We start from the raw sequence: 24,665 nt of genomic DNA, 5'->3' as shown, positions 1-24,665 counted from the left end.
CAAGCAGTCGCCGGGCACCAGATACAGGCTTGCAGCCTCTTCTACTTTGCAAAACAGGGGACTTGACCCTGTTTGGCCCGGCGGGTGCCATCCCCGCACACAAACATGAGCCACGCCACCAAGCCCGGTCGGCCAGCCGGCCTCGCCAGGGCAGAAATCAGGGCAGGCAGCGAGCCGGAGCCACAGGGCCGGCACCACGTGGTCACGTGAAGGGGGCTGGTGTCACCCGGGCGAACGAGGATGACCGGACGCTTTGCTTTGCTTTCGGTTGGTCCTGGAGGACAAGGAACTCCGAAGGGACACCGCAGTAAACGCCGCCAAAGCTCTTTTCTGCTTCAGTGCGGATTTTCTGTTTCAAATCACGCCTACCGGCCTGTTTGCAGACGTGCGGGAACGGTACTGCACGTGGCCTGGTGGAGGCAGGGAGGAAACAGAGAGCAAGCAGATCGGAAACTGCGGACGGAACTGGCATACTCGGGAACCGCTCGGTGGCTGCTCGCACCTTTAAGCACCACGCTGCTTAGTTTTGAGGACAGAGCCCTCCCAGGAAACGGGGCTTGCCTGGGGACCCCTGGAGCTGCAAATTCCCTGTGCTCATTATGCAAGCCCCATTTAAAAAATCCCTCTCTTTGGTGCGTTCCCTACATTTCACGGGAAGCAGCAGCCACATCTCGAGCGCTCCGCTCTTTAATGATTCCTTCACCTCTTATTATTATTGTACCGTAGCGTTTGCAGAGTGAGCCATTGTTTTCTGCGTGTAAACAACTTGAATGGGCTACTCCTAGCAGTGCGCAAGTAACTGTGCAACGAGAGCGTTTGTGGCTTCGTTAGCAGCGCATATGCAGATACCGGAGTTTTATGACCCGCATTACCATAGCTCGTAGGAGCCTTAAAGGAGGCTGGTTCTTTGGTGCGATTGTACTTATCATGCAGAAAGGCCTCGTAAAAGTGTGAAAGCCATGCGTGCATCTAGCTACGCGTGTATGTGTGACCCTGTGCGTATTTACACATCTCTCCAGCCGTACAAAAGCCGCAAATGCTTCTGCCTCTGGAGTCAGCAGACACTTTTACGAAGCTGTTCTTCGGAGGCCGAGCACGCCTGTAATTAGACAGCGAGGGGGAGGTTAAAAAACAGACCCACTTTTCCTGGAAACCAACACTTTTTCGCTCGCAATTTTTACGGGCCAGCCTGGCAGCCCATAAAGACATTCCTTGGCAGAGCGCAAGAAATCACGGCCCCGGCAGAGCTGGCATCGCGCTGGCGCTCACCTCGGGTGCGCTTCGAGGAGGGGGGCCGGGAGGGGGGGGTGGGGGGGTCCCTTTGCAGCCCCCTCCCCGCGCATCGGGAGCCGCATTTGCGCGGCCGGCAGGTGCGCAGGTCCCGCGGGGGGGCGCGGAGCGGCGCAGCAGAGGCGCGCAAGGGCCGGGAGGGGGCGCCCGAGACCCGCGCAGCGCTCGGCGCCGCGCAGGTGGCCGCCGGCAGCGGGTGCGGGCGCTGCGCGGGTGTTGCGCGGGTGCTGCGCGGGTGCTGCGCGGGCCCCCGGGTTCCGGCGCCCCCGCGCAGGGGCTGGGGATGCTAAAGGGCTGCTCGCCCTTCGCATCCATCTCCCTTTTCACCCCCGCGGCCCGGGGGGCTGCGCGCCCTCCCGAAAAAAAAGCCCCCAGCGCCCTGAAAGGAGCGCGCAGGGCGCGGGGAATGCGATGTACCCAGGGGCTGATCGCTATCTGCTGCCTAATGACTTGCCAAGTGCTTATCGCTTCCCCGAGTAGGAGCTGTCTCTTCATTCTAATGCAAATAAAGCCTTCGTACAAATAAGTCTCTCTCCTCCCGGCTTGCTGAGGCAATAGGTGGAGATGGAGCAGGACCGGGCTGCAAGAGGTTCGCGCTCCCAGCGCCGTTGCCCCCTGCGTGTTTTCGTTTACACGGTTCCAGAGAATCCGATGGATTCGGCCCCCCCCTCCACCCTCGCTGCCCCTCCCAGAGAAAGGAAGGAAATAAGGGAGGAAAAGGAACACAAAAGGGACAAGGGACCTTGGAAAGTAAAAGGGGAAAAGAAATCATGTCTGGTTATCTTCTTGCCGTTTTTGTAGAGTTTTAACGCCCCTCCAAGCCCCCCAGATGTTGGTATTTCACTGTGAGATGGCAGAGCTAGAGAATCTGCCAAATTAAAGGGGTTTTACTCTGTTGTGGGTTTTTTCTCCTTCTTTTTTTTTTTTCTGTCTGTGTTTGCGTGTGTGGCATCGCTCTACCTGAACTGCAGCAACAACACGAGTAGGTTCCCACAGCCTGGTTTTTGTTTTTATTCCCGGCGCCGTGACATCTCTGCGATGCAGCCTGTGTCACAGGGACGAATTATAGGTATGACCGCGATAATTATCGTGGGAAGAGGAATCTCGCGGGCTCCAACCTATTTGTGGTCTCGGTTCTCCCTTGTAAATTAAATGCAAAATTCGCTTTTAGATACCAAAAGGTGAAATTAAGGCATTTCGCTTGCGAATCACACTCAGCCCATGACCACTGCCGCATTTACTGCGAAGGGCACTTTATTTCTCGTTCACGAACGACAGCCTAGAAGATGCCAGACGGACGGAGAGCTCGATTTCGTATTGGGTTGTGTTATTTACGCCTTAAGATAAAAGCGTGGACTGGAAGACTACCTGGGCTTATTTATGAAATTGTTAACCCACGTTAATAAAACAACAATCACGCCTGTTTGCTTAACCGAGTGGCAGCGAACAGCCCTTGCGTTTAGAGACCGCCTGAATTGCTGGGGCTGAGGGGGCAGAGGTGCTCCTGCAGGGCAAGGGGGGGGGGCTGTCACCGGTGGCCGGCGGCTGCAAACGGAGAGGGGGCTTCGGCTTCGGATGGCTTTTCAGACGGTGAGGCACGGATTTGTTGCCGTCTCCTGCCCCCCGAAAGGATGTTTGTTAAGCGGTTTTCTCCTGCGGTGTCGCCTGCTGCTTCAGGAACGTGGAAAGCTGCATCCTGAGCTGCAAAGAGCCGGGCGGCTGGCTTCAGGAGTCACAGGGATGCTGCTGTGATGTTGGAGCCAAAAGCAGGAGAGAGAAACGAAGCTCTGACTACGTCTAAACATAAACAGCCCGAGGCTGGCAAGCAGCTCACCTCCAGGTCTGGGAGAAGAGAGGAGAGGAGAGGACAACCCCCAGCGAGCAGCGTGGGTCCACCTGGGCTTTGCCCAGGTCAGACGGCAGCCCCTCCGCCTACCGCCCCGATGTCATCTCTCTTTCTGACATCCCCATAAATAAGGCTGCGGATGACCACACACGAGACAAGCCCCGGAGCGCTGCCTGAGCTCTCCCGGCCCGCCGCTGCCGTCGGGGCTCCGGCTCCGCTCCGGCTCCGCTCCGGTCCCGCTCCAGTTCCGCGCCCCTCGCCCATGTAGAGGCCACGACGATTGCGACAAAGCGAGGGCGCTGCCCAAACCCAGCGCCGGAGAGCAGGCGGGGGGATGAAACCCAAGCGCTGAAGGCTCTTTCTGGGTGGCAGCCCAAGGAGGCAGTGGGAAAAGTGAGCCCTCAGCCTCCCCAGCCCCGTTGTTTTCCCCCCAACACACACATACCCAAAATCACAATCCTCACAATGGTGACTTTTGTGCCTCCAGGAGAGAAAGCGGAGTCCTGCTGCTGTGAGGGACGTAACTTAACACACACCAGGCATTGCGTCAGGTCGCAATTAGAGAATCGGAGGGGCTGTTGCAAAACGCATCAGATGCGAAACACGCCGGATTAATGCCCCCCACCCCTCCTCCCCTGCCCTGCGCTGAAACTTCTCGCCCTTACTGCAGCGTGCTCGGGAGGGCAGCCCCGCTGCCGTGAGCACCGTCCTGCCAAAACGGCAAAGGCAGCGAGGGGCCGGCTGCTGCGCCTCCGGGGCAGCGAGCGGGGAGCGGGAGGAAAGTGTTTCTGACTGCAGGTAACGCCGTGGGAAAACCGGACGACCTGGGCTGCATGGAAACGTGCTGAAGTGCCCCGTTTCTTTTTGCTTTCTTCCTTGATTCTTTTTTTTTTTTTTTTTTTTTTTTGGCTTTTCAGCAAAGCGAGAAAGAGTTTTTGAAAACACAAAGTGTTGGGATCGACGTGCAGTCCGGTGCTCGCACGTTTATGAATTCTGCAGCGGTGGGAGGAAAGGGGAAAACGTGTAATTAGGCAGGAGCAGGTGAAAGATTCCAGACGATGAAATACAACAGGCTAAACGGGATAATGTATTCACCATTAAAGGACTGACATTTATTACCAAAAGGAGACCCGTTATGTTTGAATATGAAAAGGAGCAGATACGGGGCTGTATAAATTACCTCCTTCGCATTACTTGCATCTCGTTTAAAAATAGATACGTCTATATTGAATAACCAACGGATTTGTGTTTGGGAGCAAAGGACGGACCTGTGGAAACACCACCTAGCAAACCATGCGCCTCTAACACGCTCCCCAGACACGCTCCCCAAAGCAATCGATCACAGTAAAAAGCAAGGGGGGGGGAGGAGAAATCAGGGGAACCAAAAGGGGCTTTTCACGTATCGGTGGTGTCACAAGCTCAGGGTAGGCAATTCGTCTCACAGTCACACACACACACGCGGCCACGTCTTTCCCGTACAAATTCCACCCCTTAAAATAGATTTCAGCTCGTTCCCTTCAACTGAGCTATTATTAACGCTAATGAAGCTGCAGTGGTACAGGCTGGGAGGTAAGGAAGAGTACCGGCTTGGATTTCAGATATCCGAAGAACTGGTGAAACACGCCGCTGGGCAGACACGTCTATCTACGATTCGCCCCGTGTTTAAAGCGCGTAAATAAAATCTTCTCTGAGACCCAACAGCAACCGAAAAGGAAATGTTAAAAAAGAAATCACCGAGCCCTCACTCTCCGCTCCCTCTGAGCTCCCGTTAAAGCGTTAATCTAAACATCTCATGACAGCCCAAATGCGCTTTCAGACATTCAAACAAAGGCAACGACCCCAGAAATCAAGTCTTTACGGCAGATCCGGCCAAACAATTTCAGGAGCATCCATTTTATTGTACCTATTCTTTTTTTTTTTTCGCTTGTGACACACCTGACGTGCCACGGAGTCCACTCTGAAAGAGATTAGGAACAAAAGAGCGCTCTCTGCGGCTCCGGTCAATAAATAAAGAAGCCGCTCGCTCCGCCGCATCCCCTAAGGTCTGCAGAGATTTACCTGCACAAGCGAGCTAAAGACCCGGCACAAAGCACGGCGCCCGTGTTTATAAACAGCACAGGCAGCGAGCGCTTTCTTTGCGGGCCGTCAGAGGAAAGCCCTTCATGGCTGAGTAATAAAAGGGAGCTGTGGAGGGAGGACTCGGCAGAAGCTGGTCAGCTGGAGGAATGCGATCCCTTCGGGAACGTCGGGGCAGGCAGGCGGCCGGCTGGAGGCAGGGCTGGGGCTGGGGCAGGGGCATCCGATCGCCCGCACCCGCACAACCCCCCCGCACTTTCCCCTCCGTCCCGAGGCCGCGGGGGGTGAGGCTGAGCCTCCCTCGGAGAACAGCGAGCGAGCCGGAGCAGCGGCGTGGAGCCTGCCCGCGGCCCCGGGAGGCAGCCGGGAGGGAAGGGGAGGAGGGAGCCCGGCGGGAGGGCGCGGGGAGAGGAGGCGAACGAGCCTGAAGGGGGAAAAAGTAAGAGTAAAATGAAAAAAAAAGGAAAAAAATTAAAAAGAAATGAAAGAGAAATGAAAAAGAAATGAAAAAAAATAATAAAATGGAAAAAAATAAACGAAAAAGTGAAAATAAAATAAAATAAAATAAAATAAAATAAAATAAAATAAAATAAAAGTAGGGGAGGAACACGCGCGGCGGGGAGCGGTGTGCACGCGTGGGTGGGAAGCGCTCCGGGGGAGCACGTCCATGTGTATGTGCACTGGTTAAATATGGGGCTATGTGGATGCGCGCACGTCCTGCGTGCGCCCGGGGCGGGTTGCGCGGGTGGGGGGCGTGGGGTGGGCGCGCAAAACGCGCGCAGGACCAAGGGGAGTCCACGCGTGCCGCGGGGATCCGCGTGTGCCGGCGAGCGTGTGTGGCCGGTCCCCGAGAGCTGCGACTCCCAGGGCTGCTGCTGCAGGGATTTTTTTTTTTCCCGTCTTTTTTTTTTTTTTTTCCCCTCTCTCTCCTTTTTTTTTTAAAGTTCGCTTTTTTTTTTTTTTTTCTTTTTTTTTTTTCCCTCCTCATTCAGAGCCCCGGGTGTCTCCCGGCCCTCATTGGCCGGCCGAGCTCGGCGGGGCGGAGCCGGGCCGCCTGCAAAAGGAGGAAAAGAAAAAAAAAAAAGGGAGAGAGAGCGAGAGAGGGGAGAGAGAGGGAAAAAAAAAAAAGGAGAAAACTGTAAGTGCGTAAAAAAGTTCTCGCCGCGGTGACGGATGCTCAAAAGTTCAGGAGTTTTTCCGATGCTTCGCAAAGCAGCCTGCGACTGAAAAAGAGACTGAAAAACGAGCGAGGGAGAGAGAGAGGGCGAGTTTGCACTGGGAGACCGGGAAGGTGGATTTTCTGCCGCTGCTGCCGCTCGCTTAAGACAAAAAAAAAAAAAAAAAAAGCCAACAAAACACATCCCTCTACTTTTGTCCCTCCTTTGCAGACAACTTGTTGCAGATCCCCGTGGAGCGAGGAACCGGGAGCGTGGGAGCCTCTTCGCGAAGGTTTTATTTCCTTACTACTCTTTCTGCGTTGGGAAGCTGCTTTCTCCGCTGCGATTCCTTTTTTCGCCCTCCGCCGGTTTCTTGCGAGAAAACGCTTTCGGCCTCCCCCCCCGGCCCGGGCTCTTTTTCCCCCCCCGGCTCTGACTTTCCCCTCCTCCCCCCCCCGCGGCCGGTGGGCTTTGGCGGCCGAGGACGGAGCGGAGCCTCCCGGCGCCGCCGTCGGGCTCCGTGCCCCGTTTCCCCGCGCTCCGCCGGGGGCTGCCCGGTGCGGCTCGGTCGGCGGAGCGGCGGAGGGGTGGAGGGGAAAGGGCCGAGCTGCTCGGGCCGGCGGGGAGGCAGGGCGAAAGCTGCCGGGGGGACATGCAGGCTCGCTACTCCGTGTCCAGCCCCAACTCCCTGGGAGTGGTGCCGTACCTCGGCGGCGAGCAGAGCTACTACCGAGCCGCCGCCGCCGCGGCCGGCGGGGGCTACGCGGCCATGCCGGCCCCGATGAGCATGTACTCGCACCCGGCCCACGAGCAGTACCCGGGCGGCATGGCCCGAGCCTACGGGCCCTACACGCCGCCGCCGCAGCCCAAGGATATGGTGAAGCCGCCCTACAGCTACATCGCCCTCATCACCATGGCCATCCAGAACGCGCCCGATAAGAAGATCACCTTGAACGGGATCTACCAGTTCATCATGGAGCGGTTCCCTTTCTACCGGGACAACAAGCAGGGCTGGCAGAACAGCATCCGCCACAACCTCTCCCTCAACGAGTGCTTCGTCAAGGTGCCCCGCGACGACAAGAAGCCCGGCAAGGGCTCCTACTGGACCCTCGACCCCGACTCCTACAACATGTTCGAGAACGGCAGCTTCCTCCGCCGCCGCCGCCGCTTCAAGAAGAAGGACGCCGTCAAGGACAAGGAGGACAAGGACCGCCTGCACCTCAAGGACCATGCCCCGCCGCCGCCGCGCCCGCCGCCGCCCGCCGCAGCCTCCGCCGCCGCCGTCGAGCCCGAGGGCGGCCCCGCCGGGGGGGGCAGCGCCCCGCCGCCGCCGCCCCCCGTCCGCATCCAGGACATCAAGACGGAGAACGGCACGGCCTCGCCGCCGCACGCCGGCTCCCCCCCCGGCGCCGCTCCGCCGCTGGGCGCCGTGCCCAAAATCGAGAGCCCCGACAGCAGCAGCAGCCTGTCGAGCGGCGGCAGCCCCCGCAGCGCCCTCCCCTCCGCCCGCTCGCTCAGCCTCGAAGCCCCCGAGCCTCCGCCGCCGCCGCCGCCGCCCCCCCCGCCGCCGCCTCCCCACCACCACCACCACCACCACGGGCCGGGCTTCAGCGTGGACAACATCATGACCTCGCTGCGCGGCTCCCCGCAGGGGGCGGCCGAGCTGGGCTCCGGCCTGCTGCCCCCCGCCGCCGCCGCCGCCGCCCCCCGCAGCGGCATCCCCCCGGCCCTGTCCCTCGGCGGCTACTCGCCGGGCCACAGCTCCGTCTACAGCTCGCCCTGCGGCCAGCCCGCCGCCTCGGCGGCCACCTACCACTGCAACATGCAAGCCATGAGCCTGTACGCGGCGGCGGGCGGCGCGGAGCGGACCCCCGGCCACCTGCCCCCCCCCGCCGCCGCCGCCGCCAGCCCCGCCGAGGAGCCGCTGCCCGACTACGCGCTGCCGTCGGGGGGCGGCGGAGCGGGGGGCGGCGGCGGCGGCGGCGGCGGGGGAGGAGGAGGGGGCGGCGGGGGGGCGCTGGGGCACGGCGGGCTGGGCGGCGCGGCGGGCGGCCACCAGGAGGGGCAGCACCCGCACCCGCACCCGCACCAGGGCCGCCTGGCCTCCTGGTACCTCAACCAGGCGGCGGCGGCGGCGGCGGCGGCGGCGGCGGTGGCGGCGGCGGGGGAGCTGGGCCCGCTGGCGGGCGCGCCGGGCTACGGGGGGGCGCAGCAAGGCTTCGCCGCCGCCCCCAGGGAGGTCTTCGAGGCGCCGCGCCTCGGCCTCAGCGCCTCGCCCGGAGGAGGAGGCAGCGGCGGAGGCCCGGGCGGCGGCGGCGGCGGCGGCGGCGGAGGAGGCGGCGGGGCGGGGGGAGGCAGCTGTCAGATGGCCTTCCCCGGCAGCCAGCCCCTCTACCGCACCTCCGGGGCCTTCGTCTACGACTGCGGCAAGTTCTGAGCGCCCCCCCGACGCCCCCCCCGCCACCCCCCCCCGACGCCGCTCCGGGGTCCCCGCGGCCGCCCCGAGGGAGAGGAGAGCGCGGGCGAAAAGCCTTTGTACAGAGACAGCTCCAAAGCATGTCTTGGTTTTGTTAAAGGACAGTGTTACTCCGATAACACGTAAGTTTTTTCTGTTGTTGTTGTTTTTTTCCTCCTTGCTTTTGAGAAATACTCCCTCCAACCTCACCCCCCACCCCGTGCGCCCCGGCCCTTAAGGTATCGCCAGGCCCTGTGTTTAAAAGGGGGCGAAAAACGCAGCGTAGAGTACCGGCTTCTCCCCGCTCCTCCCCGTCCCGGACCCTCCTCTTTTACAAGGACTTGTTTTAAAATGTAAATTGCGACATAGTAATTTATTTTTAATTTGTAGTTGGATGTTGCGGACCAAACGCCAGAAAGTGTTTCCCCCCTTCCCTGAAAATTGACTGAAACGCTGATTTTTTTTTTCACTATATATAAAAAAGGGAAACTGTATTAATCTTATTCTATCAATATTTTTTTCTTTTTTTTTTTTTTTTTGTTGAAAATATTCTGAAGGTATTGCATTGTTTGTTTATTAATAAATTACCATTCAGTTGGAATGCTCCTCCACACGTCTGTATATTTTAATACTTTCGTTCAGAGCGAGGGAGAGAGAGGGGAAAGGGATTTCCTAACTAACTTTGCCGATGGAACAGCTCGTTCCCCTCCGCGCAAATTCCAGAGACCATTTAGGATCTGCCAGGTCGAAAAAAAAATCCCTTTTCGGTCTCTTCTGCAATATGTTCCACTTAGTCAGCTCGCCTTATCCGCTAGGAAAAAAAGAAAAAAAATATACTTTCCCATGGCAGCTCTGAGTTGGCAAATAAACAAACACGTTTTCTTAGCAATTAATGGGCAAGACCTGGAAACATTTGGCCGTGCGTAGCGGCAGGACAAGCTCACGGCTTTCTGAATAAGGTGCCCGTGTAAGGCTATGGGAAGCGCCAACGCCGAGTGGGCGCCCGTGTGTGGCTGCGAGCACACACCGGGCTGGCGATCGCTGTGGGTGCATTGCATACGCGTTTATATCCAGGGTTTCCATACGGATCCGTATTGGAAAAAAGATTGCCTATCTATTCACGGCTGCATATACGCGTCGCATGTGTTTCTGAGCTCCACGGTGTATTTTGGATGGCAGCTATCCTGTAACACGGATATTCGTGAATATAATGTAAGCCTACTTTGTAGAACTGGTGGCAACGCGCGCCATCACACCCGTGAAGCCGCTTCTGTAACGTAGAAATATATTTTCAAGTCCTATTTTATGTCAGGAAAAAAATAATAACGAAGTAGTTGGATTAAAAGGGTGCCTGTGCGCTCTAGCCTTACCCCTCTGTAGCTCTTACTCCTGTCCTTTAGGGACATTGCCGCTCTGTTGGGAGTGCCCTAGTTGCTCTGCCCGAGATTGTTTTAGAAAGAGTTGGCGTGGCAGAATTTTTCTTATATAGTCTTTTTTTTTTTTTTTTTCGCCTCTTCCCTCCCTCCTTTTCCCTTAAACCTGTAGGAAAAAAAAAAAATGTTACCAGGGGAGCAGATGAGTGCTGCTTGTCAGACCGAGAATCTCACCTTCTGGACAATTTGCAATTAAGAACCTACGGGCGATGGGGGATCACCTCCCCCTTTTGTAAACAACCACCGAAAACGCAATAAATTCGTTAACTTAAAAAGAATCTGCCTTGTCAGTCAGACCTGGGAAGAAGATTAGAGATATTTAAGGCCTAAAGTTTGCTTTCAAGATAATACAGTTTCCTATCAGTGCCTCTTATCTAAAGGCAACACTTAGCAGTAATTGCCGCTGCATTGTTAAGGGTTACGCTGTAAATAAATACGAAGGTATTTACAGTTAAACCTTATTACCTGGCTTTTGAGCTGCTCTTCCTCTCCAAAGCGATAATCCGCTGTTAGAAAACGCCTTAAGCAGAGCGGCCGAACCTGGGGCTTGCTGCATAAAGCTGGTTTGAAATGCGTTTGTGGAAATACCTCGCTCCTTTTATTTTATTTTATATATATATATATTTATTTAATTATTTGGCTCTTGCTGAAGAGCTTCTCGGCCTTCTTTATAGCCATTTGCTGGTTGAATCGGGTCCGACAAAGCGCAGCGCTCCGCCGCCCGGTTATTCTGGGGCCGAAGCGGGGGCAAAGCGGAGCCGAGCGGGTCGGCTGCGGGGTCCTAGGGGGGGGTCCCAGCTCCCCCCGCACCGCTGCCGGCCCCGGCTGGCCGGGGCCTTTGGCCGCCTCCTGCTTTCGCTTCTTTTCCCCGGGAGAAGCGGAGCCCTGGCGGCGGCAGCGGGGGGGCTGCGCGGAAACGCCGTGTCCGCCTCCTCCCCTCCCGGTATCGAAAATCGGGCTGAAAATTAAAGAAATGAGAGGGCAGAGCGGCGACTGCATGTGCTGTTTGCCTAGTTTTTTTGTTCGCATCGGACGCCGGTCTCTTTGCGATTTCGTATTTATTATTATTATTATTATTATTATTATTATTATTATTTTCCAGCGGTGGGGTGATGCGGGGAAAATAAAATAGCAGGGAAAACAGTAATCAGCTCGGCTCGTCCGGGCTGCGGGGGGATGTATGTGCGTGTGGAAGGGGGAGAAATGGGGGGGTTGAAGCTCCCGAACAAGTGCCGCGGCCGCGCAACTTGCGCTCCCCGCCTGGCTGCAGGAGGGCAGCGGAGGCCCGGGGGATGGGGGCGGGAGGCTGGAAACGGGGAGGCCGAGAAACATCTCGGGGATTTTGGGGGCTGGGGAGTGTTTCTGTCCTGCGGAGATCACACGCGGGTTGTATTATTATTATTATTATTATTATTATTATTATTGCTATTACTGTTATTGCTATTATTTTATTGTGGTGACGATGATGATGGCGAGCAGGGGGCAAAGCGGAGGGTCCCTCCTGATCTCTGGTTGTCTCCCAGCAGAGCTCCGCGGCGGTGCGAGGGACGTGCGGCCGGCGGCGGCGGGACGGTGCGGCTGCGAGGCCCCGGCCCTGCCTGCGGAGCGGCGCCCTTGGGTGCCAGGTCAGCGCGCAGCTTCGCGGCGTGTCTGTGGCTCGAGGTGGATGTCAGGGCTTTCGCCTTGCTCGCCGTCGGGGGGAAAAAAAAAAAAAAGGCGCAACATATTTTTAAAAATTATTATTTGAGGGGCCGTTCCGTTCTGGTGGTTTCTAACTCGTATTAGCTCATCTGCCCCCGAAACCGAGGGAAAAATGGCGTGTGAAATTCCCCTCGGCAGAAGGGCAATGTTCGCCCCTCCGCCTAAATTTCCTATGCAAAAAGTTCTTCTAGAAGTGAATGACAGCTCGGGGTTTGTTCCTGAAAGGTCATAACCAAAAATAGCGGGGAAGTGCATGCAAAGAGGACGTTTTAAACCCTTCCCTACCTCCACACACCAGTTTGCGGGGAGACTGTTTGTGTCGCGGACGGAGACCTTCAGGGAACGGTTGCGAATGAGCCTTTCACCGCAGCCGGGGCCCTTTCTGAAAGTCGCCAAGTTCGGGGAAAGAGCCTCAAAGTTCACCCGGGACTATTTTCATAGCCCGGCCCAACTTTGTACCGCTCGGCAGCCCTGGGGTCGCACCGCATCGCCCAGCCGGCTGCACTGCGGTAGCGCGCAGCCCCCTGCCCCCCCAAAAAACGGCGCAGCCGGAGCGGGACGAGCTGGAAATTGCGCTCCGGGGGCTTCGCTTGCGCGCTGCCGCCGCGCAGGCCGGGGCAGGCGCTGATGCGAGGGACAGCGGGGGGCTGAGCACGTCTGGGCGCCCACACGAAGATGAGTGTGAGGTCACAACCAGCTCGCCGTGGTTGTGACGTCCTCTCGATTGCGTAGGCAGGAGCCCGGAGCGCCGGGACGCGCGCAGGGGGAGAGGAGCGCTCCTGCGCGCCTCGGAGCGACGCGCCCCCGTCCTCTGCTGTAGGGATGGCCGCTAATTGAACATTAGCTCCCAATTAACGCCGTCGTAAAGCCATTGAAACCTCGGGCCGTTTTTCCCCCACTTGCTCGCCTCGGCGTTGGCCGGACGGTTCGGTTGCCTTGGTATGCGCGGGATTTTGGGAGGGCCGCGAGCAGCGCAGCGGGGCGCACGGGGAACTGCTGCGCCGGCGGGGTGCCCGAGGCCGAGCTGGGGCTGCGCGGGGGCGCAGGTGGCGTGCGGGGCAGCGCCGAGCGCAGATTGGCGCGGGGAGCTGCGCAAGAGGCACTGCGCGCCCGCTTATCGGGAGGAACTCGAGCATGAGGGGGCCGTGGGATGCCCGTGGGCTGCGAACCGTCGGCATCCCGTCGGCCTTTCCCTCGTCTTTATTTTTTTTCCTATTTCTTTTTCCCTCTTCTCCCTCGCCTCCCCGTCTGCGTCGCGAGTCCGCCCCAAAGGTGGTGCGGTGCCGCGGTGAATGCGGCCCTCCTGCTTTAATTACTCCGGGGCTCATAAAGCCATTCGCTTCTTTCCAAAGTAATAAACAAACGTCGCGTTAGGTCAAGATTGATGGTGTCCATGCAATAAAAACGGGCCAGGTCAGGAAGGAATAAAATTCAATCAGAGCTCGCGGAATCATTTTTCAGGGGACAGAAAGACAGAAAAAGGAGACGGGGGTCAAGGGAGACGATGTCGCCATTCACAACACACCAGCCGGCAGGGAGGAGGGCGAGGGTTAACGAGCGATTGTTTTTTATCAAGCGGAGCCTAATTGAACGAAACAATAGCTGTCCCGGCGGGGGGGGGGGGCGGCTCCGGGCGGCTCTGCGGGGCCGGGCTGCAGCCTCGCACCCCGGGCACTGCCCGCCGCGGCGCTGCGCCCCCCCGGGGCACAGGGCAGCTCTTGGGGGCTGCAGGATGGTGGATGGGACCCCTGTTTTTCTTGGGGGGGGGGGGTGTCCCGAAAGGGCTTGAGCCCGACACTTCCCCTTCCCTTGACGGCTTGCCTGGGTCTCCCCCGGTGGCGTGCGGAGATTTGGGAAGCGGAGCCCCGGAGAGGGTGAAATGTGGGGAGGGGGGCGGGATGTGAGGAGGGGAAGGCGGCCCCGGCTACCGGCGAGCGGTCTCCGTCTTGAAGGGGAATTGGGTGGTCGGCAATTTTTGTGTTGCCCCCTAAATAAACACAGCTTGAAGCGACTTGGGTGGGCAGAAGGGAACAATTTGTGGGGCGGGGAGCGAGCGCGCCGGGCGGCCCGCGGCTTACCTGCTGGGGACTTTCACCTGACCTCTAGGTGTCAGGGGGCTCGCTGCTCGGAGCACGGCCCCCCGCTCGGGTCAGCGGCTTCGGGCTGCTCTCGGCAGAACGAAAACAGCAGCAGCGAAACCCCCAAACTGGAATCCCCCCTCCTTTTCCAGCCCCCGTCACCTCTGGGGAGGATGCAGGAAAACCAACGCGTTTAGAGCCATTAACTCTTAAAATAGCTGAATTTCCTCCGGTGGAAAGGGGAAAAAAAAAAAAGACGCATATTATTACACTCGGGATATTTAGGTATTAGGAATCGATGAATAAACAGGTCATATCGCCCTCGGAGCACAAGTGCTCCGTTTAGAAGAAACGCCGTAGCAATCCCCCCGCCCCCGTGCCTGGAATTTGTTTACTTGCCAGAACATTTGAGCGGCCGAGTTTAATATACATACATATATATATATTTTTAAATAAATATTTGAAATAAGGAAAAGAAGAATGTTTTCCATTGACCGATAATGCGAAAGTCCTGATAATATCGTCCGAAGCAGAAAGAGGATTGTTTAAACAACGCCGGGCGCCCGCTGCGGATCCAGTGGCGCTGCCTTGGGGTTTCGGCGGGGGTCTCCGGCGGGGCGTTTGTAGGGTGCGGGGCTCCGGGGGGGGTTCCCGGCCCCGACGGCATCGCCCCCCGGCCCGAGGGGACCGTGCAGGGGCAGGGGGCGCGCCCGCAGCCCCGGTTTGGGAACGGGAGCGCTCCCGGCCAGCGCCTGCAGCCTGGCCTCCGGGCCACGGGATGGATTCAAAGCCGCATTGCTGCTCGCACAAAAATGACGGCTTGCTCCCCACGCCCCCCCCCCCCCCCCCCCCCCCAAGCCCTCCGGAGGTGGGGGGGGGGAGACACGGAGCGGGGCGAGCTCATTAGCAAAGCAAAGGTTGCAATTAGCGTCCGCCGCTGCGAAGCGACCTCTCCCCCGCCCGCCTCCCCTAGCCCCCATCGCCAGCTAATTGCGAGGTATCTGTTGATGTTTTTCTTCCACCCGTCAAAACGTTGGAGCTCTGCCTGCTCCGGCGCTGCTCCGGCTTTGTTGTGTCTGCAGGCGACGCTCCGCCGGCGAAGCACCGGGGGTGAAGGGGGGTCACCAAGGGACGCGGGGAGCGCGGCCCCGACAGCCGCCTGGGGGGGCTCCCCTCGCCCCCCACTTCGCCGTCCGAGCCGTCGAGGGGCAACCCGGGCTCCCCTTTACCCGCCGGCCCCGGGTGCAGCCCCCTCCCCCCAAAAAAAAGCCCCTTCGTTTTCCCCTGCAGGCGGCCGGTATGAAACCCCCCCGGGCCCGGCCTGCGTTGGCTGCTGCCCTCTTTAATTAACGGAGCCGTAATGATCCCGGGCCAGGCGGCCAAACGCAGCACGGGCAGACAAGGAATGAGTTTTTTCCGTACCTGCGCACACAAAACGCTTGACACCCGCATTATAATTAGGGAACGTGCGCCTGAGAGTGGTGTGGTCGTGGCACGGGTGGATATCACCCGCTTAAATCGCCGCGTGGTTTTTCCTTTATTTATTATTTTTTTTTTATTTCGTTTTTAAGACGTGATTCCGTGCTCGTTGCGAAGGGCAGTGCTTTCGGCAGAACTGAAAATCCCGCAGGAAGGTGTGTGCTCGTGGGGGCAGAACCGAAAAGCAGCTCGACCCTTTGCCAAATTTTAAAAAAGCAGCGGGACACTGCGCTTTTTGTCCCCGTCGGGATCAGGAGCGGTATTTTTTTTTTTAACGAAAGAGGCACAAAGGCAGCCGACACAAGGTCGCCACGGAGGGACCACTTGGTCTAGAACCGATTTTGCTTCCCCAGCCCCGTCCTCTTTCGTCCCCCAACACGGAGGCCGAAAAGGGAGAACAAAAATGCTTCCCTTGAACGCGCCACGGCTGGAGGTGCCAGGGAAAAAAAAAAAAAAAAGAAGCAAAAAAAACCCCAACCCACTGAAGTCGAAGGGAAGCCGGCGGCTTGCGGAAAGGTTCCCAGTCCTCCGCAGAGATGCGCGAACTGGTGCTCAGTGGTAGCGGCAAGCGGCCCGGGAAATCACTGCAAGCACTAAATACTTCCCAGCCGTACAAAAATAACAACAACAACAACAAAAAATGGTGAGAAAAGCGCTTTATTCTTTTTTTTCTTTTTTTCTTTTAAATACGTGTGCCACGGGAAGGGGGATATTAAAAAAAAACCCAAGCCGCGGAGTTGCACCCTACCGCAGGGAGAAGCACCCCGGGAGGTTTTGCACAGCACAGCCCCAGGGCGCAAATTCGGTGCACCTGTAGGAAGCAGACGGACGGGGCTCTGCGTTTCCCTTTTTCCCGCTTTCTTGCCCCAAACCCTGTCGGGCCAGCCCCGAGGGATGGAAAGAAGAGGCTGCTGCGGCTGCCCGGCCCCGCACCGCACCGCACCGCCGTGCCCGTCTCCGGCCAGCTCGCACATTTTCCACCGCACCTCTGGCGACGGCGCACACAGAGCCCTCTCTCCGCGGCAGCCCGCTTCCTCGCAGCCTGCTCCCCAGCCCCGTCCCGTCCCCAGCTCCGCGTCCATCACGAAACTCTGCCCTCGCCCCCCTTGTTGGAGAAGGGCCCCCCCCCCTTCCCAAAGCGACGCGCTCGGCGAGCCTGCATCTCTCCCCTCTCGCCCCCTCTAAAAAAGGGCTCGCTCTCTGCTCAGCTGTGCCCGGCGAGGCAGCGGCTTCCGCTCATTTTCGAGGCATAAAGCTAAAACGATGGGAGTAATTGGTGGGTGGAAGATCCGAAACCAACGGGAAATGTATGGGCTCGACGACCTCTGGATAACCCGGGTACCTTGGCACGAAAAGCGCAAAAATATTTACTCAACTTGAAGTTTCTAATATTTTTTTAAAGCTTTTTTATTTATTTTGTTTTTATTTCTTAAGCCATCTTTTGAGATCATTCAAGCTCCCGTCCGAGGTTTAATTATAGTAAGCGGGAAGAGGATGATGGGGAATGGGGAAATTCTGGGGGGAAAAAAAGGAAAAAAAAAAAAAAAAAGAAAAACCCAGACCCCAGGGTCAGGAAGGTGCTGGACAAAAAGGCTTTCTGTGACTCACTCACACTCTGAAATGAAGATCTGAAAAATGCTTACAAGCCCCCTCTGACTGGTTTGAAAGCGATTCCAGCAATTAGGAATTAATTCGGCATGGTCAAAAGGCGATTTCACTGCAAGTTAGATCAAGTTATCCAAACTTTTTACAGAGTTCAAGTGGTGGAAATGGGCCGCTGGGGTGGAGGTGAGCTGCAGGAAAGAAAAACAAGGAGTGTTCAGCAAAGGAAGACTAGGGGAAGCCAGGGCCAGAGGGATGGTGGGCACGCGCTAGCGCCAGAGGGTCGCTGCTGTTGTTGCTGGGGGGCAGTGCAGGGGATGCTTTTGTTTATTTCTGTCATTCAGAATGGGAGAAAGTACTAAAAAGGTGCTGGAGGTCCTAGGTAATAAAAAGACAAGTTTTAATTAAAAAAGGAAATCGGTGGGCTTGCCAGCCGGTGGCTCCTCCAGGTACAGTACTGGGGGGATCCCCTCTGGTTAACAGCGGGAGCCAGAGGCAGCCCGTGCAGAGGAGCAGGGCTGCCCTGGGATGATTCGTGGGGCCAGGGGCACCAGGAGGGTGGAGGGGGGACAAAACTGGGCTTTTATGCACAGGCAGGCCAGCAATAAGGCCACACTGAGGGGGTGGCCACCCACCCCAGCTCCAGCGGAGTGTGTGGGTGGCTGTGCTGGCCGTGGGGTGTGCCCCCAGCACGGGTCCCGGCGGAGCTCAGGCGTTGGGGTTGTTCCTCATGAGCTCCACGTCGGCGTCCACCATCTCCCTCACGAGCTCCTGCGAGGAGGGAGAGAAGTGGGTGAGGGTCCCTGCCGCAGGACGAGGGGGGGATAAGGAGCACGTTTGTTCGCACGCTTGCCCTGCTGTGCCGCGGGAGTGCGGGGTCTCCCAAAACTCGCTGGGTCAAGTCGCGGCCTGCGCTGCCATGCTGGCACCCGAGCGCGAGGCACGCGCTCCTTCCCAAAATGCTGACGCCCGCTGCGCCCTTTCCAGGGCAGGTTAGCAGAGTCACGGGGGACGCCCTGCGCTGCCGTGGTGGCTGCTGTCTTCCAAGCAAGAACAACAGCCCGGGGTGGCCACCGACAGCGCGGCTTCTCAGTGTGCCCAGGCAAAGTTCCCCCCCCTCGTGGATTGCTCTTGGAGGACATGAACCCCTGGTAGGTACAAAGCACACCACTCACATCAAACGTGACTCTGGGCTTCCAGTTCAGCTTTTGCTTGGCTTTGGTACAGTCCCCTTGAAGAAAATCCTGTGGAAAAGAAGAGAAAAACACTGCGAGAACCGTTCCCCTTCCCCGTCTGGCAGCGTGCAGGGCTGACCTCTGTGCTGCTTGTCCCCGGCCCAAAGCCCCCCCTTTGCCATAACCTGTCCCGAGGAATGAAAGTCGAGCAAAAGCTTCCAGAATGAGGGAAACCTTTGCAGATCTTGCTCAGTGGTTGGTGGGCATCAGGCGAGGTGCGGCACGGCCGTGCCCACGCGCGTATCCCTGCCAGCTGAGCACGGCTGGAAGGGCTCTCGGGCCCGGCCACCTTCCGAGGACAAAATATTTAAGATGCAATTTTAGTGAAAGCTCATATGCCTATAAATCACCAGGAGGCAGCATCCTTTCACCAGGCTGTTTCGGAGCGAAAGAGTTACTCTTTGTTTTTGTGTGTGCGGGGTTTGAGCTCCAGCCTCACTGCCTTGCAGTGGTGAACGTTTTGTAATAAGTTGTCATATTTCTTAGTCATGCTATTGAACGAGCTGTTCCAAATTTTCCCTCTCCCCCCCTTCTTTAAATAACGTAAATCACAGAACAAATATGACAACTAATCTCTTTCAAATAAAAACGTGATCACAGACAGATGATGCTGAAAGACTGTTGTGAATATGGGTAACCGCACGCAATGGTAGTAAACAGCCAGCTTTTGAATGCCTGCATCTTTTTTCTTCTTGAGCATCCACATGGAAAGAACAGTCTAAATCTCTCATAAATGAAAGTAAATTATCTTGAAACTGTTACAGAAACCAAGACCTTGTTCATATCCACCTCGCTGTTTAAGTATTCTTAAAAGTGCTACCACACCAAAACAATCCCGCAAGTGGTCATCAAAAATAACAAAATTAAGCAAGGAAAACAACTCATTTTTCAGCGTCTCTGAAGGAACAAAGGAACTGACCGAATCTTCCTGAAAAACCCAAGTACTTTGTTCAAACAGTTAGCTCTTGCAATTGTATGTGATGGTTTAATAAAATGTCACCTCTCCTTACAAGCTTCACTTCTCTGTAGTAGTAAACACTAAAAATGCATCAGCCTGGTTTAAAAAAAAAAAAAAAAGAAAAAAAACCAACAACAAAACAAGCTTTGTTACAGGACAACAAAGCTAAGGCTGAATCCTGCTCTTGCCTTCGACTTGACGCTAGTAGCACGGTGGGGTTTCCTAAAAGATCTCCGGGCCGTGCTTCTCCCTCCTCGCCCTCTGACTGGCGGCGGGGCTGACGAGCACTTTGTGGCAGCAGGTTTTCCAGTGTGCTGCTGCTGCTGCCGCCGCCGACTCCATTTTTCAGATGCTATCTTTTGTGCGTGTGCGGTTCAGGTCGTGCTAACTTCCAACATCACCTCATCCTGTGCAGTAAAACCTAGGAAATTCTTCTTCGTAATTGTGCTGCAGAAAGCTAGACAGCTCACTTCCAGCAGCAGAGGAAATCCACCAAAGGAAATATTGCACTGCAGAAGGGGATGTGGAACAAACACGTCTGCTGAGGCTGTTCCAGGCAGCATTTGTAATACTTCAGCCTTTATGCCGAAAACATTTCAGTGTGCCTTCAGAAAAGAGTAAACGGATGGGTCGGAACAAAATGATATGAAAATAAAAACGCCGCGATTTCCTTAAATTAGACTAAATGATTTCCTACTGCGGCCCTATAATGGGTTTTTAGAAACTGCAGCAGACATTTGAGGGCAAGGCATGCAAAACCGCATCAGCCTGAGGGATCCCCCTGAGGGTCGTGTGAATATGGATTGCAAATTCTGGGTTGAAATGGGAAAGGCTCCCACTAACTTTGATAAAATTTGGATCGCGCCCTAATGTACTTACGGAGGCATGCCTTTTATCTGGAGTTTGCTTAAATTCACATTACATCTGTGTGTATGTACGTGCCTGGAAACAAGGAAATCCTTCTTAAAATAAATTTCAGCATAAAAACAATTGCCTTTTATTCAGTTCTAATTCGAGCCATTAGCTAGAAGTTGTGTTTTAATACCGCCTCATTTTAAGCCATAAAAGCCCTATCATAAAACTTAGCTTCACTTTTAGAAATGTTGCGTAAGCAATAATTTTACATCCACAATCTCCATATCAAAAACATTCCTTAAAACTGAGCCTATCTAGGATGCTGGTTTCCCATTTGAGAAGTGGACCAGGAGCAAGCGAATGAAGTACTGTGTCGCCCGCTGTACGTAGCTGCATTCTGCTTTCAAACAGCTTGGGAGCAGTCTTTTAGCTTTCTTGGACAAATGCTTTTTGTTAAAACAGTGTATCTAAAAAAAAAAAAATCTTTACCTAATTCCAGTCCTTCGTTCAAAAACATAAACACACAGCTGCTGTATGGGCCAAAATAAGGTTGGGGGGAGATTTCAAATCAGTAATAAAGTTATTTGCAGTGCTGGATTATACACAGAGATAACACAACTAGTGTATTAAATCAATTTCTGTATTAAAACTGTTTTTTTCTCTTCCTTAAAAAAATCACATGCTTTAACAGTAATGCAGTAAAACGCATTCTGGCATAATTTGTGAGTAAAAGAAAGAAAGAAAAAAAAAAGAGATACCAGATTTAATATATATGGTAATACAAATTCCCCATCTAACTCAGGTTAAAAGATTTTTAAGTGGCTCTCCTGAAGAAGTTTATGTACTTTTCCAAAACACTACTTTGTAGTAAGATTTACCTGAAAATAGCGTTACGGACAAAATAACTCCTATGCACTTTTTAAAAGGTTCTCTTATGGAAGTTACTAAGTGCAGAGATAAAATGCTGTATAATACCACAGTATTAACACCATATGACATCTAAATTCAAGGTTGAATTGTATTCTTGTTAGGCAAAGTTTCAACACTGAATGGAAATGAAGACTGGAACAAAGCTATTCCTGATTAAAGGATTGTATTGCAGTCATGTTTCCTGTATTTTTCTACAAGTAGCTCATAATATGAAAACAATAAGGTAATTACAATAAAATATTAAAAAAAGCTCCTCTTGGAACAGAATGACTGCTTGTTTATATTATTCAAGTCTTTCACTGAAACCAGAGATGCATCTGTCAGGCTTCCAAAAAAAAAGAAAAAGGAAAAAAAAAAAGAAACACACACACCAGAAAACCTCTGGCATGCCGATCCTAAAGTGCATTGGTTCTTCAGTGTCAGGGCTTCATTTTCTGGAGGTACAACCAGATCAGAAAGCAAAGAAAGAAGAGGTAAGCTTCCGCTGGAGAAAATCTGGATTTCTGGGGGGTGGGGGCTGTTCTTGAAAGACAGCTGGCTGCTGCTGAATCCAGGCTGCCCGGGATCCCTGCGTCCGAGTGAACCGCACATGATGAAACGGCACCACTTCGTGTTTGGTATCCCTGCAGGACAACTTCTTTTTCCTTAGCATTGTGCTTTATGTACTGATAGGAAAACAAAGCCCTTTGACTTCACGAAGGATTTAGATACTGTGCTGAGAGTCTGCAAACCTGAAAACACTGATTAAGGCTTTCTGTTGTTTTTATTGTAATCAGGTCACAAACATACAATTAAGTCTTTGCTCTTAGTGAACGATTTTGGGAGGAACAATCCCTCATTTTCCATGCAAATACAGTTAACATAAGTGAATACTAACAATGAATTTTGCCTGGAAGCTGAGAGTTGGAAAAAACATCCAGGTAAATATTTAAAGGGAAGGAAGTTGGAAAAGACAGCAGTCAAATTCTCTGTTGCCACTGAATACGACAGTAAACTCTCCTACGGCTTTATATCCACTCCACTGTCACTATAACTGTCTCTCAGAGAAAAGAATGAGTTTGTCCAACGTGATTTTATTTTCTCGTCTACCTTTTCTGTAAGTTAGGTTGCTTAGCTGTGTAGAAAATACCCCATTATTATTAAATCTGATTTTATGACGATTCAGTTTCATTGTCCAAATGCACACACACAAATACATACAGGTAAGCAGGGAGAAATTTGTTACACAATGTGATAGGGCATTTTTAAATTAGGTTTTGAAGCCCTGAGACAAAAATGTAGAATATTTTAATGTAAATATCACATTTCCCAAGCTCTTGTTCTGAGTGTCATCACTACTTCTATTTTGACTCCTGCAGTGATTGATCTGGTTTCACTGTGCAATGCATCACTGTCTCATTCAATTAACTTTAACTGAAAATGTAAAGCCTCAAGACAATGTGAGAAAAAGGAGATAATGTGGCCTGAAAGAAATCCAAGGTTTCCTTAATTACTACAGCTCAGCTGATTGCCTTTAAAATAGTCCTTCGTTTTAGCCAGCACCGAGAGCCAGATTTTGCTCGCTGTTACACCAGAATAAAATGCAGACCAAATCCTCAGTAAAACACCTGCAATGGAATCGTGCCCAGCTCCATTCGCTGCGGCAGAGACAAGGCTTTACCTCTAAAAATAAACAGACTTGATCTAAGCACACAACAGTTTTACTGCATCTGAAAAGTGGCCAGGGTTACATTCACAATCAGCAAGACTGCTTGGAAGATGATTTGTTACAGCAGAGCTCCCACAAGTAAGGAGCGCAGACCCAGCTCAGCGGAGGCTCTGGCTTACGTGTTTAGTCTTGCACTCTTGCTCAAGGAGTTTTGTCAAGAAGGATTTCAAGAGTCTAGGGGCCAAAGTCTCCTGCAAACCCTGCCTGTCTTTTATTTTCCTTGTCTCCTTCTTATGACTCTTGCCTTTAAACTTTAACTTGTCCCGCTAACAGAAAAATTAATAAACATAGCTATTTAATCAAACATTAGCTTACAGCTTTGCATTTCTACCATTATATCTCAATAATTCATATATCAAGCTTTATTTTACTAGTGCCCTCTTTCAAGCACCTTTTGGAGCATTTTTTGTAGGAAATTTTAATGAGGGCTCACATAACACACCTCAGTAACAACGTCAATATGTATTCTTGGGTATCTGCCGCAGCTCCTTGCTCAGGAAACAGCCTTGCTGCAGCGTTTGCTGCCAACAAGAGACTGCACGCCCTGCTCCCTACGCAGCTCTGTTGCTGTCACCCTTATCCCCCCCGTCCCCCAGCATCCTCCCGTCCTTGCCACCAGGCCCCGGGACGCTGTGTCCCAACGCAGATGCAAGGCTGGAGAGCAGTTGCTGTGACTTCAGCTGAGCTATTCCCAGTGCACGCAGGAAAAGTAGCGAGACCTCCCTAGACGGGAGCTGTAGAGCCTGTAAACGTGCATCTCACTGGTGCAAAATCGGATGCAGAGCTCAGCTGAGCAAGCACCGAAACCCAGGAGGAGTCCCAGAAACAAGCACTGTATCTGCTGGGCTGTGGGCCCTGCTCTGCAAGCGCAGAGAGCACTGGCTCGGTTTCTTTGCGAAGTGTAGTGTTTGGTATAACATCTATAGTAACAGGAAAAAAACAGTGTAATTATAAAGCAAGTGACTCTTATCACTGCAGTAAATATGAGGAGACTGGAGATAAAACACGTCAATGAGCAAAGCCCGAGTCTAACGAGGAACACAGTAAACATCTTCAGGAATTTCAGAAGAGCCGTAATGTGTCGCTCCGTTTTCATTTTTTCTTTCCTCTGTTCTTAGAAAAGCAAAGTTGTGGAGCAGTCAGGGTACCAAGGGAATAGAGGAATGCCAGTGAATTTGGTTTCTGATCTAAATTTGTTTTAATGCAGCATGAACAGACTGCTTTCCACTCTTGGGTCAGCAGTCTTTAACAGAAAGACAGTATTGTTTGCAAAGAACCACAGGAAAAGGCAAAAGGCAAAAGCAACCAATAGGTTGAAACTCACATATAACAAAATGTCACTTAAAATAAGAGGCATGCTTTTTCCCCAGCGTGTTTTCATGTGCAAACACCCTCCCTATTCAGAAAGCCCCAGTTTTTAATAAAACCATGTCGAGGGGGAAGGGAGGGGAGAGGAAAAAACTGAGGACCAGGCTGACACTGCGAGGCGCTGAGCACCTGCGCTTCTGAGGGACCTCAGCAGGCTGCAAGCGCCGGGCACCTTTGGGGTAAGGTCTTACCTCGGGACCCCCTGAACGCCCGCGTAAGGAGCCACCACAAGCAGCACGGCCAACAAAATCCGGGCACAGTCCTTGCTTTTCCACCAGGAATCGCAGGTGTTAGAGCGGCAGCTTTATCTTATCCGTTCGATAATCTTTAATGTGACCAGCGTCCAAAGGGTTAAGGCAAATGAGCTTGGAGCGGCAATAAACATCAGGGCAATAAGAACAGCGGTGGAGATGTCTCCCTCCTCCTCCTCCTCCTCTACACCCCCTTCTTCCCCTCCCTCCTGCGCCTTTTCCACTTCACCGCTGCCTATCAGC

The 24,665-nt window shown here is 54.1% G+C and overlaps 2 protein-coding genes across 3 annotated transcripts in view; one reads left to right on the top strand and one right to left on the bottom strand.

Moving 5' to 3' along the window:
* Positions 1-6,926: 6,926 nt before the first annotated feature.
* On the top strand, positions 6,927-18,268 carry FOXC1 (forkhead box C1). The gene is made up of 2 exons (XM_035552671.2): positions 6,927-8,967; positions 15,608-18,268. The coding sequence occupies exon 1, from the start codon at positions 7,022-7,024 to the stop codon at positions 8,804-8,806; it is 1,785 nt and encodes a 594-aa protein (XP_035408564.2). The 5' UTR covers positions 6,927-7,021; the 3' UTR covers positions 8,807-8,967; positions 15,608-18,268.
* GMDS (GDP-mannose 4,6-dehydratase) overlaps positions 17,739-24,665 on the bottom strand; it is a 412,629-nt gene continuing 405,702 nt past the window's right edge. For both annotated transcript variants that reach the window (XM_035552672.2, XM_035552675.2), the window contains 2 exons: positions 18,293-18,361; positions 17,739-17,888 (listed from right to left, as the gene is read on the bottom strand). In XM_035552672.2, coding sequence (XP_035408565.1) covers positions 17,826-17,888; positions 18,293-18,361 — 132 coding nt within the window. In that variant the 3' untranslated portion in view covers positions 17,739-17,825. The remainder of the gene's footprint in view (positions 17,889-18,292; positions 18,362-24,665) is intronic.

The sequence above is a fragment of the Cygnus atratus genome, chromosome 2, assembly GCF_013377495.2.
Source record: "Cygnus atratus isolate AKBS03 ecotype Queensland, Australia chromosome 2, CAtr_DNAZoo_HiC_assembly, whole genome shotgun sequence".
Lineage (NCBI taxonomy): Eukaryota > Metazoa > Chordata > Aves > Anseriformes > Anatidae > Cygnus > Cygnus atratus.
This window is presented reverse-complemented; position numbering and strand designations above follow the sequence as displayed.